The 19,211-nt window shown below is 51.4% G+C and overlaps 1 protein-coding gene across 2 annotated transcripts; it reads left to right on the forward strand.

Moving 5' to 3' along the window:
• Positions 1–1,225: 1,225 nt before the first annotated feature.
• On the forward strand, positions 1,226–18,363 carry DENND6B (DENN domain containing 6B). Of its 2 annotated transcripts, XM_065743843.1 has the most exons (20): positions 1,226–1,384; positions 4,353–4,391; positions 4,485–4,527; positions 5,679–5,791; positions 6,687–6,767; positions 9,017–9,122; positions 9,713–9,792; positions 10,033–10,095; positions 10,867–10,922; positions 11,413–11,535; positions 11,907–12,002; positions 12,104–12,198; positions 12,282–12,347; positions 12,986–13,050; positions 13,448–13,537; positions 14,479–14,532; positions 14,895–15,004; positions 16,092–16,194; positions 17,096–17,170; positions 17,499–18,363. In XM_065743843.1, exons 1-20 carry the CDS (start codon positions 1,247–1,249, stop codon positions 17,619–17,621), a joined length of 1,719 nt encoding a protein of 572 aa, XP_065599915.1. In that variant the 5' UTR covers positions 1,226–1,246; the 3' UTR covers positions 17,622–18,363. The 2 variants fall into 2 exon arrangements, with proteins under 2 accessions (XP_065599915.1, XP_065599916.1); XM_065743844.1 differs by lacking the exons at positions 17,096–17,170; positions 17,499–18,363 and adding an exon at positions 16,651–16,734.
• The last annotated feature ends 848 nt before the right edge of the window (positions 18,364–19,211 follow it).

Below are 19,211 nucleotides of genomic sequence, written 5' to 3' on the forward strand. Positions count from 1 at the left end.
TTCTGGGGCAAGCTATAAGGCCCCGTGCAAACAACAGAGCTCACAAGTGTGTGGAATATAAACAGCCATCGAGAGCACTGCACCAACACCTGGGGAACATAACCCCGAGCGGCAGCGCGTGAGAAGGAGCAGACGAATGGAAACAGAACTCAAAAGATCCTGCAAAATCTGGTAGGCCGGCGGCCCTGAGAGCTCTGATGTGAAAGATAATTATAGACCAAAGTGTGGCAAGGAGCTTGCGAAACGTTTTCTGTTTACTCGTGTTGCTTAGGAGCCGTGCATGGAAAAAAAAAAAACCACACCCCACGCGCCGGCCCTGCGCGGTGCAGCGTCTCCACGAGGCCGGGGAGGATCGGCTCTGCTGCGTTCTCAACTTCTGCTCAACCTTCGTTGCCCAAATATGGTCCAGCAGCATCGGGGAGCTTTAAAAGGCCAGAAACGATGGGGCTGGAATTCAGAGCGGCGGCTGCGGACGCTCTGTGATCTCTGTGCTGAGCGTGGCTGAGGCCCGTGATTAGGGCGCAGAGGTGCTGGGCTTGTACAAAGTCTACCTAGACTTCGGTGAACAACGGTCACTCACAGTATTCTCCTGGGGAAACGTGGCCTGGACGGGAATACACTTTGTTGGGTAAGGAAGTGGCAAGAGGGCCGTGCCCAGCGGGTTGAGGTTGATGGAGTTAAGTCCAGCTGGCGACCCTTTACAAGTGCTGTCCCCCAGGGGTCGGTACTGGGGCCCATTTCGTTTGATCGTGATAAGCTGGATCGCTGGGCAGGGGTAAACGGGATGAGGTTCAACAAGGCCAAGTGCACCTCCCTGCCCCACCCCATGCAATGCACCCCAAGTTCCCATCGGCCCTTCAGGCCACGCTGCTGGCTCACGCTCGGACCGCTGACCCCCACCATGTTTCCCTGCAGAGCTCCTCTACAGCAGCTCAGCCCCCAACCCGTCCCGAGCAGACCCCCAAACCGCGCCCCGTGACGTCATCGCCGCCGATTTCGGACCACGTCCGCCCCGCCCTATCCCCTATTCCCAGCCCGGGGAGCGGGGCAGCGCGCCGTCTCTATGGTAACGGCCGCCATGACACCCCGCCGCGGGCCGCTCTGCGCCGCCGGAGCCGTCTCGATGGTTCAGGCGGACGGGCTGGAGTCGGGCGTGAGTCCTCCGGGCCGCGGAGGGGCACTGCGCGGCGGAGCGGGGCATAACCGGCGAGGGGGTGTGGCCGGGCCGGGCGGAGCGGGCGCTGTCATGGACGCGCTGTGCCGGGCCGAGTCCCGGCCCCGCCGGCCCGCAGCCGCCTCGCCGCTGCCCTGGGCCCGCTTCTCCGCCTGGCTCGACTGCGTGTGCGTGGTCACCTTCGACCTGGAGCTGGGCCAGGCCATGGAGGTGCGGGGCTCGAGGGGGGGAGGGGAGAGGCGGGGTCGGCCCACGGGTGGGGAGGGCGAGCGGGAACCGTGGGCCGGAGCGGTGATCCCGTTATCCTTTTTCCCTGCGGCTGTGCGTGGTGCCCGAGGTCTGTGGGGGGGGGAGGAGGAGGAGGAGGAGGAGGAGGAGAAGGAGGGGGTGGGGGTGGGGCAGGCTGAGAGCTGCTGCTCCCCTGAGAACGTGCAGCATCGGAGGAGGGGAGCGGGTGTCAGGCTGAGTGCGGGGAGTTAAGCTCCCTGGCGTTACATAACTGCGGGACTCACGCCCTGCTTGGCCCGAAGAGGTTGGCACCGGTTTCTGAAGGATGGGGACTTCGTGGGTGCTGAATCTTCTGACGGGGCGGGCAGTGGCGGAGGCCGGCTCAGCCCATTGCTGCTCTGCGTGGAAACGCTCGGCTGCGTTTGTTTCCACGGGGCGTGAAAATAAAGGTGTCTGCTGCGGACTGAAGTGCCACGTGCTCTGTGATTCTGTTCCGTGAAGTCAGAAAAAAGAGAAAGAATAGGAATACTAGGATAATAATCATCATAATTATTAGCCTTTACGCTTTAATGCTTCCCCATGAAGGAGCTTTCTTACCCATTATCTCATCTGCCCGCCGCTATGGGTGGGAACTGTTGCCAGTCCTTGTTGTGTTGTTGGTCTTTCTGCTTATCCCATGTCCCTGTTGTTGTTTAGGTCGGGTCTGCCCACACGCAGACAGATTGCTGCAGCGGTGCAGAGGCCGTTGTGTGATTGGGACTTCGGGCTGCACGTTTCTGGGTTCTGTGGTTCTGACCTGTGGGATTTGGTCCTGGCTGAATCTGCAGGGGATGTTTGCAGAGGATGACCCGACCATCTCAGGACTGGAGATGTCACAGAATCATGGAAAGATTGGGCTGGAAAGGCATCCCAGCCCCACAGTGGTGTCCACCCCCAGCTCAGGCTGCCCAGCGCCCCATCTATGACCTTGTGCACCCCCAGGGGTGGGGCTCTCACAGAGCCCCACTGCCTCTGGAGGAAGGATTTCCCTTCACATCTGACCCCAGTCTTCCCTTTTTTAGTTTATAGCCGTTCTCCTGTATCCTATCATTCTTTGCCCCTGTACCAAGCCATTCTCCCATTTATCAGCTCCCATGAGCTGACTTAAGTTCATGTGACTTGTGCTCTGTGCAGTGATCTGTCAGCACAGATAAATCATCAGCCTGAAATGAGCAAGTCCTGGCTCCTGTACGTTGTATTTACAGACCAGCAAGGGTGCATGATAAAAAACCATAGGCTAATGCAGGAATGAAGAACTGGCTGCGGGGTCAAGTCCAGGGAGTGGTGGTCACCCCACCAAGCTGTGGGGTGTTGGTGACATACTGGAGGGACCCGGGCAGGCTGAGCAGTGGGCCCAGGTGAACCTTGTGAGGTTTAACAGATCCAGGTGTGAGATCTGGTGCCTGGGCTGAGGCAAATCCTGCTACCTATGCAAGCTGGGGGATGAAAGGATGAAGTGCAGCCCTGCAGAAAAGGACCTGGGGGCACTGGTGGGTGGGAGGATGGATGTGAGCCAGCACTGTGGCCTCACAGTCCAGAGAGATGACCACTCTGGGCTGCCTCAAACTCAGTACAGGCATCAGGGCAAGGGAGGGGATCTGCCCCTCTCTGCTCTGTGCTGGGAGACCTCACCTGGAGCACCGTGTCCACGTGGGGAGGGCTCAGCACAGGAGGGATGTACACCTGGTGGAGCACATCCAGAGGAGGGCCAGAAAAATGATCCCAGGGGTGGAGCAGCTCTCCTACGGGGGCAGGATGAGAGCTGGGGCTGTGCAGCCTGCAGAGGGGAAGGCTGCAGGGTGACCTGAGAGCTGCCTTCGGTATCTAAAGGGGAAAGGAGGGGACAGAGTCTTCAGCGGGGTGTGTGGTGGTAGAAGGAGGGGAAATGGCTTCAAGCATAAAGAGATTTAGGTTGGATATAAGGAGAAAGTCTTTCACAGCAAGCGTGGTGAGGCACTGGAGCAGGTGCCTAGTGTTGTGGGGGGGGGCCCATCCCCAGGGCAGGATTTTCTTTATGGGAGAAAACCCCGTTTATTTCCCTGGTTGCCATTGGGAGGAGTTTGCTCCAGCATCATTTCAGCTCTCTCCTCTCAGTGGAGCTCCAACCGAAGGCTAATTGCTGTCATTTTTAATTGCTGATTTGTATTCGCTGCGAGCAACATCTCTGACCATCCAGGTGCTCAGAGCCAAGAAACGTGTTACCCTCAGCTCTGATAGATGCTGTGGCTTGTGCCAGGCTTGGGGTGTGAGCGGGGCACATTGTTTTCTGATCTGTGCATAAGAGCTTCATTTTCAGAGCTGTTCTTGCTCCATCCTCCCCATTTGCCTTCTCATTATTGCTCAGAGCACCAGCTTTCCTTGCTCCTTCAAAACAGTTTGGTGTTTGTAGTGAATTGCACGTGAGTTCATAGCAAGAATCAAAAAAAAAAAATCAAAGCAAAAAGTGACCTTCCTGCAAACAACACTTAGAAATAATGCAAAACCCAATGCTTTCTGAACAGGATGTGGTCTGGAGCAATCTGTAGGGTTGTGTGTAGCTGTGAAGCTGGGTGTTAATGCTCTCCGGGCTCAGGGAGCAGTATCCCTCACTGTAAGCAGCAGTGGGGCAGCCCTGTCCTGCTGTGGGAAAGCAGCAGTTTGCATTCAGTGGTTGGTTCTCAGCTGGACCACGGGGCACGGTGTGCACAGAGCGCTCAGCTCGTGCCCGAAGCGAACAGGAGCTGTTCTGCCTGCCTCCAGATTTGCTGCAATAAATACAGTGAAAGGCTCAGTGCACTGGGCACGTCCGGTCAGATTTTACACCTGTAGGTGCACCCACTTCTTGGATACATCCCTTTCTACATGGAAGCAATGCCTATAAACAGAGGCCACAGGGAGCAGTGATTGACTCACTGACTCATCTCTTTTGCAGTTGGTGTATCCTTATGACTTCAGATTAACAGAGAAAGAGGTGAGGACTATTTTTTTTTGTTCCTTCTCTTGTTAAAAGCACTGTGCAGCAGCAACGGAGGTTTGCTCACTCTGTGTTTTTTGCTTATTGCAGAAGACGAGTATCTGCTACTTGTCCTTCCCCGACTCCTACTCAGGTAGGTAGCATCTGCTGGCCTTGCCTGTGGGCACTGCTAGGAAAGAAATGGGTTCATGATGGAAGGAGTGAGTCATCATCTGATGCAGCAGCAACGATGGGCTGTGGCTTCCAGCAGTGTGACACCAAGCAGCACCCAGCCCCGAGGCCTCAACAAGCTTGTTGTCCTTTTGATTGCTCTCTGGGTATAGATCCGTGATCTAATGGGTGGCAAGATGCTTTCCCCAAGTGCTTTCACACTCGTACTTCACCCATGCAAATAATACATAAAAAAAGAGTCAGAAAGGGTCAGTTCTCCTGAGGCTTGCAGCTGCTAACTGTCAGCATCTGTGTGTTCAGCGAAAAGGAGTAGATGGGGAGGGGATGCTTTTGCAGCAGGTATTCCCAAATCTTGCATTTATCAACCCGAGGGGATGCGGTAGGATTTGTGTTAATTCATATGAATACTGGTGTCCTCCAGGCTGGCTCCTGTGCTGTTTGCCCAGCTTAGTTCTGATGGTTTTAGATATCCTTCCACGAGCTTCTGAGAGCTTAGGGAAAACTCGGCGTTCCTTTGATGAAAGCCAGTTATTTTCTACCTTTTATAACAGACACAGCAATCCTTGCAGTTCTGTGGTGGGAAGGAAGCATGCCCCTTAACCCTCTATAGCACCTCGGTCTGTTTCACTTTGGGTTTTGCTCTGAGAGCTCTGGCACGTTGAATTCTTCCCTCATAACCGATCTCTTTGTAAGTGCTTGACCTCAGTTCTCCCACCCATCCTATCTGCTCCCAAGCCTTCATGCCCTTTGTTTCTTTGCTGCTGAGTTCTTGGTGAGCAATGCTGTATAACCTGGGAGGTTCCCAGCTGCAGTTCTCATCTAGCTCATCTGCTAAAACGATTGCGCAAGGAGTTGCTGCTTCAGTCAGCATTGGTGTGCTCCTGAATTAAGGCTGACTGTAGGTTTTTTCAGTGTAAGGTGAGAAGCAGTCACTGCAGCTGCTCGGGATGGCTGTAGGTTTCCCAGCAGTGACTTGGTGAGGTGTGACTTAGTGATGCTGGTTCTTGCATCCAGCTACAAGTTCTTCCTGTCTCACGCTTTGGATTGGAGCAATTCCCATCTTTCTCCTTGCTGAAACTTCTCACTGAGCATCTGCAATCTCCTCTGCCTCAGGTGGCCTGGGAGACACCCAGTTCAGCTTTCGCCTGCGCCAGTCTGGGGGACAGAGGACTGCTCATTACGAGGACGATGGCGAGTACAACAGAGAAGCACCCCTCACACTGCAGGTGGGTTGTGTTTCAGCACTCTCCATAACCCTACAAAGCAAGCAGTGGAGCTGCTGGGTTTAAAATCCAACTGCACCCAGAGGTGGAGCTGAAGCAGGAGGAGCCCAGGTTAAAGCAGTGTGGCTCTGTCTGGGCAGAGAAGGAGAAATGGTGGGACCCAGCTGGCATCCAGCAGGGTGCACGGCTGCCTGTGCACATTAGTGTGAGGCAAGGTGAATGGTTAACAGAATGAATAGCTGAGATACTTGACAGATGGTATAGTTAGATTATCACGCTGGAAAGAGGTGATCAAAATAAAGGAGAACACTCACCCTTGTCCCAGGCTCACAGTAGGAAACTCCAAAGCAGTGATCTCCAGAAAGAGATCCTTCCTCAGTGGTGGTCAGCCCTTAAATTGGGTCTAGAGAGGTAGAGCCAGACTCCACCCCTGCTGGTCACACAGGTGAATTGCCTTCACCTGTGCTCCCGTGGCTGACTCAGTGCTCACCTCAGTGGTTCAGGCCGTGATTCAGTGGTTCCCATACACAAGGCAAGGACATCCTTGTCCATGGAGAGCATGATGTTTACGTGTTTGCTTGAGGCAAGGCAGTAGCTTGCACGGGACCTACACGTGTGGAAGCAGGTGTGTCCCATGTCTGTGCTTTGGCTTGCTGCATGCTGGCTGCGTTATCCCTACCCAAGCACTGATACCTGATCCCTTAGTTATGGGTTTTCCAGCTCTCTGCCTGTTTCATGCAGAGGTAGGGATGCATTCAGCACTGCTGATTCCTTTGCTGAAGCAGATGGCCTTCAGATCAGCTCGTAGGAGTGAGGGTTACTGCCTGGTCAGGGCTGGGGGCAGCCCTGGATGCCAGTATTTGTGCTCTCAATAACTGCACTGCTGTTTCTCTTGCAGCGGGAGTCAGCGCATTACTTTGGTTACGTATACTTCAGGCAAGTCAAGGACAGCTCGATGAAGAGAGGTTATTTTCAGAAGGTGAGCACTGAAACCAGATAGCTTGCTGCTCCCCACTGGTACGTAGCTGTAAAAAGGCACCTATCCATAGCTGTAAAATAGCACCACTTCCTACGTGACACCCACAGCGCTTCTGCAGGAAGCAGCAAAGGTCGCTGAGAAGAGGAATCTGTGGAAAGTGTAACTCCAAACAGACCTGGATGTGGTTGCCATGGTGTGTTAATCACATGAGTGGTGACCTGCTGTCTGAATCACGAGATCCTGAAGTACTGGAATAGTTCCTTCAGTATGTACTCTGGTGTTACAGACAGAGAGGGGACATACTCAGACAGTGCTGTCTGTGATATTAACCCACAAGCCTGCTCTTGTTGTTATTCTTGCTGCATTAATCTTTTTTCTCCCCAGTAGCCATCTGGGATGGTTGCTGCTGGGCTGACTGCTTCTTGCTGCTGGTGGTGATGCTGCTGTTACCTCACAAGCCTCATCTCTCAGCATAAATCCCTTTAACACAGACAATGGAAAAAAACAGTATGAAATTAAACGTGTATTTCAGTATAGGTATGTAGCAAAGCACTTGGAATTATTCAGGCAGATGGGTTTGGTAACTGCATGAGAGACAGAGAGGGAGTTCAGATTCTCCCTAGAGAGGGAAAATATTTCCATCTGAAGGTACACTGTGGATCCATAGAATTGCTCTTTCAGGAGTGATCTTTCACCTCAGAAGAGATGGACTTCGAACAGTGCTTCGTGGCAGATCTGCCTGGTCACCTGCTGGAGAAGGGGTGCTCCATCTGTCCCTGCAGTTACTTGGCCTCTGTGCTTTCTGTCATCTGTAGGCAGCAACACAGAGTTTCTCTTGGAGAGACACTTTAATACAGAAACAAGATTCTTCATCTCCAGTACAGGGATCACGTTAAAAGAACTGGGGAGCCTTCATAACGTGGGCCATAACTTGCTCTCTTGCAGACTTCCAGAAGTAGGGGGGCACATAGGATTCCTCAGTGAAGCATGCTGTCATGGTTGGATAGCTTTTTTTTTCTAACGTTGGGTGGCCAAACTCTGGCTCAGAAGTAAGGCATTCAGATGAGTATTGCAGAAATAGCCACTGCATCCTAAACAATGCATTCTGTAACAATCAGAGGAGGAGAATAATCAGTGTAGCAACAAATAACCCAAAGGGATTGAATTGGGAAAGATGCTTTTGAGGGGAAAAAAAGCAATATGCATATGTGCATCATAAAAAAAAGCAAAAAAAAAATCATTGCTAGAAATAAATTATCATTATTTTGCAACAGCCTCATGTTGTGCCAAAGAGGTTTATATTGGAAATTGGGAAGGATTTCATCCCAGAAAGGCGTCCAAGTATTGGAACGCTGCCTGGGGATGGCACTCCATCCCTGCACGTACTGAAGAAATGTTTGGAAATGGCACTTAAGTACGTGGTTGTATGTTTAACAGATGTATAGTCAACAGAATAAGCAGTTCAAATAGTATGGCAGCCAGGACATACAACAAGAAAGATCACTGCAGTGAAAGGGTATCATCAAAAAGAGATAGAATGCTCACCCACATCCCAGGCTCACAGTGGAAACTCCAAAGGAGTAACCTCCAGGAAGAGATCCTTCTCCAGTGGTGGTCTTAAATGAGGTGTGGGAGAGGTGGAGCCAGACTCCACCCCTTCGGGTCACACAGGTGCATTGCCTTCACCCGTGCTCCCGTGGCTGACTCAGTGCTCACCTCAGGTGATCAATCTGAGTGATTCAACAGTTCCCATGCAGTGGTTTAGCACTGGACTTGCAGTGTCAGGTGGATGGTTGGATTTGATCTTAAAGGTCTTTTCCAACTCAAACGATTCTGCGATTCCCCCTCCCCAGCGTTCCTTTATCTTGTCTGCCTAATTTCGGTTTTGTCTGTCTGCTTCTTGCACTTCTCTGTCTGCTCTGGTTATGTCAGTAGCTTTGAACCTATTGGCGATGTATTTTCTCCTGCAGTTGATTTTTTGCTAGATCACCAACTCACGCCATCTCACTTGCAGCACCTCCCTTCTAGAAGCTGTCAGCTGTGCTTATTCATTAAGAAACTCCTCGGAACCTGAAGGCTCAGCTGGGAGGAGATTCAACCCAGCTCAAAAGTGCTGCTTTTGAGCTCCTTCATGTTGTTGATGCTGGTTCTCAAGCAGAGCCCTCTAGGAAGCAGTACAGGCATACACAGTGCCAGAAATGGCCACAACGCTGGCGCTCTGACTCCTGATATCCATTTTCTTTCCCCAGTCTCTGGTGCTGGTGTCACGCCTTCCCTATGTGAACTTGTTCCAGTCGTTGCTGCAGCTGATTGCTCCGGAATACTTTGACAAACTGGAGCCATGCCTGGAGGCAGGTGAGCAGTGGGATCGAGGAGGGATGGTTCACGTATTGAAATCTTTCCGTGGCGTTAACAGGAGGTTCCTGAAAGACAGCTGAAATTAATCCGTTCTGAAACAAATTCCAGCAGGGAAAAGACTTGGATCCAAATGCCTGGCTTGTCAAAATTACAAACAGCTGCAAAGGGTGCATTAATGGGAAGTGTCTGACAGTCCCAATAGGCGATGCTGTCAGTCACGAGTACGATGTATTCCCAGAGAGGGGGAAAATTTGCTAATGTGACATCTCTGTTTATGCCTTCATTGCACTGTTCAGCTTAATCGTGATTTGCCAACGGTGCAGTGCTGCTGGGTGTGCCCTGGGAGCAGCAGTGCAGGCATAAATCTAGCATCTGATCTAAACCTGAGCAGTTATTTGATGTAGGGTTTGTTTGCAGCTAGCCAGGGGGACGCGTGAGCCCGGGGTGATGGTTCAGAATAATAATTCTAATATATCGGGATAATGTCATATAATCCCCAATAATAAATGGGCAGAACTCGTGTGACCAGCTGAGTTAGCTGCAGTAGCTTTCTGCTTAACCCATTCTCTCTGTCTGCATCCCTGCAGTGTGCAATGAGATCGACCAGTGGCCGCCTCCGGTGCCGGGACAGACACTGAACCTCCCAGTGATGGGGGTTGTCATTCAGGTACGTGCTGCTGATGGATGGTACTCAGCAGCAGACTGGGAAGGGGAACACGTGCTCCCTTTCCTCCTGGATGTTCACGTTGCTGTTGGCTCTAGATTCTATATTTTTTGCTTTCAACCACAGTGCAATTAGAAATGGAAATTGAGAAAGCTTTCCACGAGGGTGGTTTTTAGAGGAGAAAGTATATTGTGCACGCGTGCTCGTTCTGTCTCCCTGATTAAGCTGTCTGTTCTGGACTAGGTGAGAATCCCATCCAGGGTGGATAAGCCAGGGTCAAGCCCAGTGAAGCAGTTCAACCAAGAGGTAAGATGAAGTGTGGCATGACACGAGCCACTGATGGGCTGGATAAGGACTGTTAGGAAAGGAGGGTGTAGAAGAACTGCAACTCTTTGAGCCTTGTCCCATTTGAAACCACGCTGGCGTGGGATCAATTCAGTTTGAGTAACCCAGTTGGTACAAACTGCATTCTCTCATGCCCGTGTCTTTCAAAACAGGACTCTGAGCAGTGCCTCAAGTTATACACGAGCACTGTTTCCACAGCTTTTATTCACTTTCTTTCCTGGGAATGAGTGTGTGAGTAGGTCTTTGTGGCACTTTGCTGTGGTCTTCTGTGTTGTGTTCATAGTGTTTGTGGTTGGAACATCTTTGGTTCGGCTTTGATTTTGGTCCCTGTTCATCTCTTCATTTTTCTCCCCTCTCCTTTGAGTAATGTTATTGTCTGTCTTTTACACAGCTCTGAACTTTTGGTAGCTGTATTTCCAGCACTTATTGCCTGTGTCTGTATCTTGAGCTCTGCCTTCAGCCAGGGGAAGCTCCAGAAAGTAAAGGAGTAGCTATGGAGGAGGGCCTTGAAAAGAAGGGATTCTCAGTTCTCATCTAAGAAAGGAAATCCATTTGAACCTAATCTAGGTCTATTCCTGGCTCATATCTCCAAGCATTGATATAATTCTTTAAATTTTATGCTCATTGTGGAGGGAGCTGTTTTGATGCATCAGTTTAGGTGACATTTCAGTCAGGATGCTTCCATTTAACAACGGTGTCGGACTTCTTTGGTTTTTTTCCTTCTTCATTTAGAATCTCTTACCAGCCCCACTGGTTCTCCCAAGCATTCATGAACTGGATCTCTTCAGGTGAGAGCCACTGTCCCCACGGCCCTCTCTTCTCCATCTGCTTTGTGTCCTCCCTGCTTAGAGTGTCCCGTAGATCATAGTGATGGATGGAGGATCCCTAACGCATCCACTGGTGCTCTTGTTAGAGGAGAGTTTCTTTTCTTGATCTCAGCTGGTGATGAGCTTAAGCACCGAAGCACATACTCTGAACCAAATCTTTCAACACTGTAGGTACTATCCTAATCCATACTTACATATATGCAAGCCCCATGCATTTTATTTTGCTTGGATGAAAAGACGTACTGGAATCAATGTGATCAACAGGTTGCTTTACCTGGCTCAAAGCATTTCCTTTGCACCTATATAAGATGGTTGAGCAAGACTCTTGGCATTCTGTTGTGGGATACGAGAAATCAGTTCTAGATTTCAAATGCCCACGGGCATATCTGCTTATGTGACAATAGCTTCTGGTCTTTTCTGAACTGTTTGTCATTCTTTCTTTCACTAACAGGTGTTTCCAGCCAGTGCTAATTCACATCCAGATGTTATGGGAGCTGATGTTACTGGGAGAGCCCATTGTTGTGATGGCCCCGTCCCCTACAGTTTCTTCCGAACTGGTTCTGGCTCTCACCAGGTAACGCCCTCAGTTTGAGATGCAGATAAAGATAAGAACAATATCTGGCAGTTTTTCAGATGTGCTTTTTCTGGGAGGTCCGTCGCATTAGGTTTGGTGCACCTGTGAAAGCATGTAAGAGAAGAATTAGCACAGCAAAACAGTCCTGTTCGTGTTTTGCCGATAGTAGAGTAAAAGGGAGTCCCTGCTGTTGGGATTGCTGCTGAGGAGCTTTCTCTCCTCAGCTTTGAACTCTAGCAAAAAAAAAACAACCCAAACATGAGTATTCCTCTGAAGTGTTACCTCTGGCAGGACCAAACGCTGCTCCTGGATATGGACTCGTTGTAAACACACGTTCCTCATTGGTGAGGCTGTTCTGTCTGCTGTTACAGCTGCCTTGCTCCCCTGAGGTACTGCTGTGACTACCGTCCCTATTTCACTATCCATGACAGTGAATTTAAGGAATACACCACCAGGACACAAGCTCCGTAAGTAGCTGACAGACCCGTGCTGCCCACTTGCTGCTGTGTGCATGGAGGAAACCCCAAGGGTAACTTAGTTCTGCGCTCTTTCTTTCCCTTCTTTCCAGGCCAAACATTGTCGTGGGAGTCACAAACCCTTTCTTTATCAAAACACTCCAGCACTGGCCACACATCCTTCGAGTTGGGGAGCTCAAAATGTCAGGTAAGGGTGGAACGGAGCTCATATGTGCTGTGGCTGTGAGAGGAGATCAGAACCTGAACGAGTTCTTTCCTGTCCCTCCCCAGGTGACCTGCCCAAGCAAGTCAAGGTGAAGAAGCTAACTAAACTAAAAACTCTAGACACAAAACCAGGTACGTCCTCTTGTCAGCGTGGTTTCATTCTATCTGCCCTTCCACACGGGGGGGGGTTAGTGGCTTTGCAGACACGTGAGCATTACACACATTTGGTGTCACAATAGGTGGACATCTTGGTGTCCTCACACTCCATCTGCTGCGTGGCCCCCTGTAAGGGCATCCCCCAGCTAATAGGGAGAAGCTGCACGTCTCTGTTCCGAGATTGAAAAGGATGATTTGCATTCACTGAGCTAATTATTTCGCTGTTGGGGAGCAGATTCTAGCTTTCTTGCTTTTAAGTATCGCGTCTGCTTTCGTGATGCAGCGGAACTCAAAGGAACTTGCTTAGCTGGATGCAGCTCCTGTCGGTTCACTTGCTGCACGTCTCAGGCCTGGCCAAAGGCCAACCTCAGTGAGTTTAGCTCGCCATAAATGCAGGATAAGAAGGTCCTCGAGGTAATGCAGTGCCCTTGGACGCTGCTGTGCCTCGGCAATCTGGTCGTTTTTTGTCACGAATTGCTTAGGATGTTTGTAATCAACCCTGTGACGCAGTCAGGCAGCGCCGGGGACGTGAGTTCCCTGCACCACGTGCTGGTGCCTCCTCCTGATTCGTGGGCAAGAATTTCTCTCTAACATCACTTTCTTTTCCAACCTAGGAATCTACACGTCTTATAAGACGTTTCTTCACAAAGACAAAACTCTGATAAAAAGATTGCTAAAGGTGAGCAGCTGCAGCCCTGGTTCCGTGTCACGCGTGGGGTTGGTGACAGCTTGGTTTAGCAGACAGAGACAGATTTATCTTCAGTGTGTAATGATTTAGAGTGTGCTTGAAGGCGTTTCTCAGGCCAGCTTTAGGGTTCTTTGCTCGATGAAACACTGTCAGAAACGATAACCTCAGTGAGGACAATCCTCAGTGAACCAAGAGCCTGAAGAAACAGATTCTGTGTAATGAAAACGTGAGCGCTGTCTTCAACCGCCGAGTGCAATGCGTATTTCAGGCGGTGCACTTTCCAGAGTGACTCTGGACTGGCTGCTGACAGCTGCAGAGTTTGCAAACCCAGTGTCTGTCTGCATACCAGAGAACAGCATCTTTGTGAACGCCCTGCTTGTGCTTGCAGGGCATCCAGCGGAAACGCCCGTCTGAAGTCCAGAGCGCCCTTCTGAGGCGGCACCTCCTGGAGCTCACCCAGAGCTTCATTATTCCCCTGGTGAGTTGGGCACAGACTTGTCAGGGAGGTGTGGAGGGGAGGGAGCGGGATGCTTGCTCAAGTGACAAGTTGGCACTTGCCCCTCTTTCGTTCACCTGCATTTGAGCATCATCTGTATGAGGTTCAGGACGTGGCACTACGGAGGTGTTCTGCTCTGAATGTCTCTTGTTGGAAAGTTTCAGTAATTAGCACAAAAATCTGCAGGTTGGGTACACAGCAAGCATCCTGAAGGCAGGCTGTTTGCTCCTGCAATGCAGAAATCATCCCCCCCCGCCCCGTGATTTGATTCCAATGCCAAACCTTGGCTCTTTTCCCCAGGTAGTCAAAGCAGATAAAAAGCGATGAAGAAACGTGAGCCCAAACCTTTCCCCTTCCTCTTAGTGCTAGACTCAAACCTGTGCCAGTGTGAAGATCTCCGTGCTGGGCAGCTCTGCTGTGGAGCTCAGGAGGTTGTCCTCGTGGTGACAGCTCTCCTGAGGCAGACTGTATCCCGTGCTTACTTTCAGGGCCTTCCTGATCCAGTCTCCTTAGAGAGCTGGCAGCCCTTTATTGGTGACCGTCCAGCTGCACGTGTCTGGCTCCTTCACTTTCTCTTCTCCATCATGGTAGGGTGTAGTGAATGAGACAACAGATCACCTTGTAGGATTTTAGGGCTTCCTGCCTGCAGCAGGAGGGGTGGAATTAAGTGATCTTTGAGGTCCTTTCCAACCCCAGCCCTGGTTCTTCCCACCTGACCTTTTCTCGTGTCCTGCATAGGATTCTTGCAGCGTGTGCTTTTGTGGTGGGAAGCAGCCTGGGGTGCTTAGGCTCACGTAAAATGCAACTATAAAGGGAAAGGGGGAGAGCAGGAGGCCAGGGATTGTGACGCAGTGGAGAAGCCCACAGTGCTCAGTGACCGTGCAAGGGGCTCCTTGACTGTTGCAACATCTGTTTGTTTTTAGGAGCACTACATTGCAAGTCTCATGCCTCTGCAGAGGGCCATTACTCCGTGGAAAGTAAGTTCAACCTTCAGTCCCTTCTGCTTTCTTTTGGCTGGGGGGTTGGGTAGGATTCTGCCACATGCTGATGGCGTGCTCTGATACGCCGCGTGAACTTCCCTCGTTAAAGGAAGAGGGTTATTACGCCTTCAAAACAAAAAAAGGTGAAACAAACATGAGGACAGATGCTTCCTGTTTTGCAGTAAGCTCGGCTACTGTTGATCTAACTTGAATTCTGCTGGCAAGGCCAGTTAAGATGCTGATTCCTCCTGAGTTATAGTTCTGAATCTGTCTTGTGCAGCCCCCCGTATTGCAGATACAGACCTCGATTTCCCCTGTTTTCTTCTGGGTGTGGGTAACGTGAGCTTTCTGTTGCACAGAATCCACCACAGATTCGTCCCTTCCGGCAAGATGACTTCATGAAGACCCTTGAGCACGCTGGTCCCCAGCTTACCTGTGTCCTTAAGGGTGACTGGTTAGGTCTCTACAGGTACGAGTTCATTAATGACGTACACCGTCTCCTTAACGGCCAGTGAAGTTTATAACGAACATCAAATGAGTGTGAAAAATCCTGAAATAGGGTATCTGGGTGTTCTGCCTGGTGGCAAACTGGGTCTGAGCCAGCAGCGTGCCCTGGGGTGCCCCAGGTCTGGCACTGCCACTGCATGAGGGAAGGGGGCTGTCTGCTGTGCTCTGTGCAGCTTCACCTGCGGCGCTGGGAGCGGGGTGGGTGCCACAGCATCACAAGGACGTAAAACTATCAGAGAGCATCTAAAGGAGGGCTAAAAGAGAAGGGGGAAGGAGCTGGCTGTCCCAGTCCCAGCAGGGGGCACCGAAACACAGCATCAAAGATATCCCCACCGCTGGTGGAAGAGCTGCGAAGAGCAGCGCTCAGCACTTGGCACCCAGCTCCCTTTTGCCCTCTTCAGCTTGCTTCCTCTGCTGCCACAACCTTTGCCTTCCTGTTAACAGCTTTTCAATCCTATTTTGCTTTTGTTCTGAGGTTCTGTAACGCTCTGAGATGAAGGGAGGAGTAGTGCTGCCCCATCTGCTTCCCTGTGTGAAAACAGGTTTATTGCCTCACCGGGCAGAAACTGCACCCCTTTTGGGTGATCCCTCACTGGGAGAGATGCAAAGACCAATTTTTGGGGGGCACAGGACCATGCCAGCAAGTGGCTGACAGCTTTCAATGTCAGGAAAGTAGGGGAAATTAAGGGAGATACTGCGGAGGAGTGTGAATTCCTTCCTGTGGTTGGGCCATCCTAATTATCCACCAGAGAAGTGGTCCTAGATAAATAAGAAGGGCAAAGAGCAGAGCTTCTCAAATCAGCTCAGGCTTGAGCTGATGAGGCGTGAGACTGGCAGGACTGTCCCTCTGTTGGTGACAATCTGCTAAGGCTGCTGGCTTGCATCATGCTAATGCCTGATGGAAGAGAAGAGATGTGAAAAGAGCTCATTAGCTCATAAGCAGTTGACACCAAATCAAAATGCCCACGTCTGCTGCAGCGGGAAGGGAAATGTGTACTGCTTGGGGATCCCTCTCTGTCCCCTTCTCAACGTCACCTTGCTGTCTGCAGGCGTTTCTTCAGGTCTCCCAACTTTGATGGCTGGTACCGTCAGAGGCACAAGGAAATGACCCAGAAGCTGGAAGCCCTTCATTTGGAGGCCATCTGTGAAGCGGTACGTTCCAGCTGCAGGTGTTCAAACCAGGCCCACAATTCTTAGACGGGAGTGCTCCTCAGATGTTTGCTGATGCCAGAGTGGGGACAGTGCCTCGTGCCTGGGTGCAGAGGTGTTGTTGTCCCCCACGAGTGCTGTTAGTGTTCCCCCCCCCACCGGCTTAGCCAGTGCAAACCCGCTCTGGCTGCTCCTATCAACTATTTCTCATTCATCAGGCCCTTCCCAACCCAAGAGAGTCCCAGATTGGAAACGTCATCTGTTGCTGGTTCCCTTAATGCCTTTTGAAAATAGGTAGGAATTTTAGCAGTGATTGCTGGTGCAATTCCTACAACTGAGCTCCGGGAGCTCTGGCATCCCACCCAGTGCGCCTTCAGCTGCAGTGCTTGCTTCACTGGTTAGCCATGCAGGTCCTCAAGCGTGGTGTGGGAATGCCAAAGCTGTCTCCTTTCTTAACAGGCCTGACTCTGGCAAATAAATGTAAGTTCAGAGCACAGCACGAGATGCAGAGTGCTGACTGGAGGAGGGGGACCCTGCACCATCTGCGTAGGTTCATAAGGTTGGAAAGGACCTACAAGATCATCTAGTCCAACCATCCTCCTATCACTATCCCTACCCAACTACTAAATCAAATCCCTGCATGCATCCCTCCAAATGCAGCGTATTGCTGCATCTTTCCTTGATTCTTCTCTTGCAGGCAAGAGCTTGATGCTGTCGTGGGCAGAAAAGTGGGGAGAGCTCTGTCTTGCTCTTTTAGGCTTAAGTGCTGCGAGCAGAGTTATGAAAGAGGATGAGAATCCTCCTCCTCGCTTTTATTTCAGGCTTTGCTAAGGGTTGTCTTTTACAGAAAAGTTGCTGTAAAAAAGAAATGACCCTGAAGGAAACTGTTCTTCTCTTTCTGTAGAACATCGTGGCCTGGATGAAGGACAAGTCTGAAGTGGAGATCGTAGACCTGGTGCTAAAACTCCGTGAGAAGCTGGTAGGTTTTCCTGCACTCATCCCTTTCTGTATCCCTGTGGCAGGGAGGGACCAAGAGATGAAGGTAGCAGCTGGGGCTCAGAAAGCTGTGCTCTTCCTCCCTCGTTTGGAGGACTGGTAAACAGGACAGTGGCGAATCCCTGGAGGTTGCCTGTGAGAAGATGCAAATTTCTGTCTGATTTTGTCAGCCTGAGGCCCGGGTGGCAGTTTCCTGTCAGTTTTCTCTTAGCAGAGTCAGCGTGAGGCTCGCTCAGCCAACAGCAAAAGCAGAAAAGAGGGCTCGAAGCTGTTTCAGGACTCCTCATTTCCTCTCCTCTCCCTTCCTGTAGGTAAGAGCCAGGTGCCAGCACCTCCCTGTGAAGGAGGAGACCCTGCAGCGCGTGGGCCTTTACATTGAGACCGTCATTGACTCCCTGCCCGAGGATCTGCAGGCGGTGCTGCATCACCACTGAGTGCTGAGGGACTGTTGCAGAAGGAAGGGCCCTCCCATGCTGTGAGCAGCTGCTCAGAAAGGAAACTTCTTCCCTGATCCAGCCACCGTGGCCCCGTCGGGATCTTCTGAGAGGAGCACGTTTGATTTCTGAGCACACAGATCAGAACTGAAGCAGAAATGGGAAGCCACGTGCGCTGTTCTGCCTCGTTCTGCTGCCAGGAGCTGGATTTAGGGGCCTGTAAATGAAAAACAGTTTCCTGCGTGGCTGTTAGTAGGTCAGAAAGCGGCAGCCAGGCTTTCAGCAGCACGTGATAAGCTGTGCAAAACATCTTTTGCCCATGTATGCACATCCATCTTTGTCTAGTGCTTGGGCTCTCAAAATCCCAATGCCGTCATCCTGCCTGGAAGGAGCAGGACCAGCCCTGTACAGGGGAGCTGTTTTCAGGACAGCTAACGAGAGGGATGCTGGTTCCCCGTGTAGAAACGATGTGGAAAGATATAGTTGCTGCCCATTCAGCAGCCTGACTCATAGCAGCGAGAGCTTCAGCTGTGATGGGAGTGGGAGGCTGAGTTGCTGGACGTGGAAAGTTGGTTTATCTCCAAGGCAGAGAGAGAGAGAAAAAGGGGTCGGTGCATCTGCACGGAGCAGAGCTCTCCAGAGAGGGCAGATGCCGTGTGAATGGTGACAGCTATTGCAGCTCGGCAGAGAGGAGCTGGTCTCCAACTGGAATTTATTCTGCTTGGAAAAATCGAGTTACGTGCGCTCCGGTAACGTGCAGAGTTGGAGCTCTGCTTTGGGCAGTGAGGAGTGTCTGACACGGTCGGCCCACTCGCTGCTAAAACACGGTGGAGATTCGGGCAGTCTCACCATCTGCAACTTCAGCCAGCGCCCCGGCGTGCCCACACGATGCTTTTCAGGATGGGCCCCTGTTCTGCAGGCAGCTCTGGAAAACTCCTTCCCACCCGGGAGCAGAGGTGAGCTGCTTTCTTCAGCCTCAGCCCACGGGGTCGGGGCGATGTCAGTAAGTGGTGGAGGTGACAGAATCCATCCTGTGTTCTCCTGCTCCAGGAGCTGCACAGAGGGGCAGTGGGGGCTGCTTGGTTTCCTGCTGCCTCGGGGCCTGGAAGCAGCAGAGGAGCGAGGAGCCTTGGCCACGCTGCCCAGTAGCAATGCATTGCACCGCGCTCCTTAGCAGCAGCCCTCCCTGTACAGTGTATATTGTGTACATAGAGTTGGTGCGTGCGACTGTGGTGGACTGAAGCACTAATGTATAGTAGAAAATAATAGCTAAAGAAAAAAAGAAATCGAGCCAAACTGTTTCTTGGTTTTGGGTCTGAGATGGATTTCTTTAGGAATCTCTGCGGGGATGCTGAGCTCGTGCACGGAGCTCGCGTTGCTTCTGCCCCTCCAGGGGCTGTTTCTGTGCACTTGCCCCGAGTGGAACCAGCACAGCTCTCACCTCCTGCGTGTGTCACCTTCAGCTGCGGAGCTCCAGGTGTGTGAATGGCGATAGCTATTGCAGCTCCAAACGCAATTTGTTCTGCTTGTTCATTGGGACAGTGCGTGAGCACGTTCCTCGTGGTGGGGGAGTCCCAGTGGCCACCAAAC

This window comes from Cyrtonyx montezumae, unplaced genomic scaffold (genome assembly GCF_038088225.1).
Source record: "Cyrtonyx montezumae isolate F1298 unplaced genomic scaffold, pur_monq_1.0 scaffold_3, whole genome shotgun sequence".
NCBI classification, from domain to species: domain Eukaryota; kingdom Metazoa; phylum Chordata; class Aves; order Galliformes; family Odontophoridae; genus Cyrtonyx; species Cyrtonyx montezumae.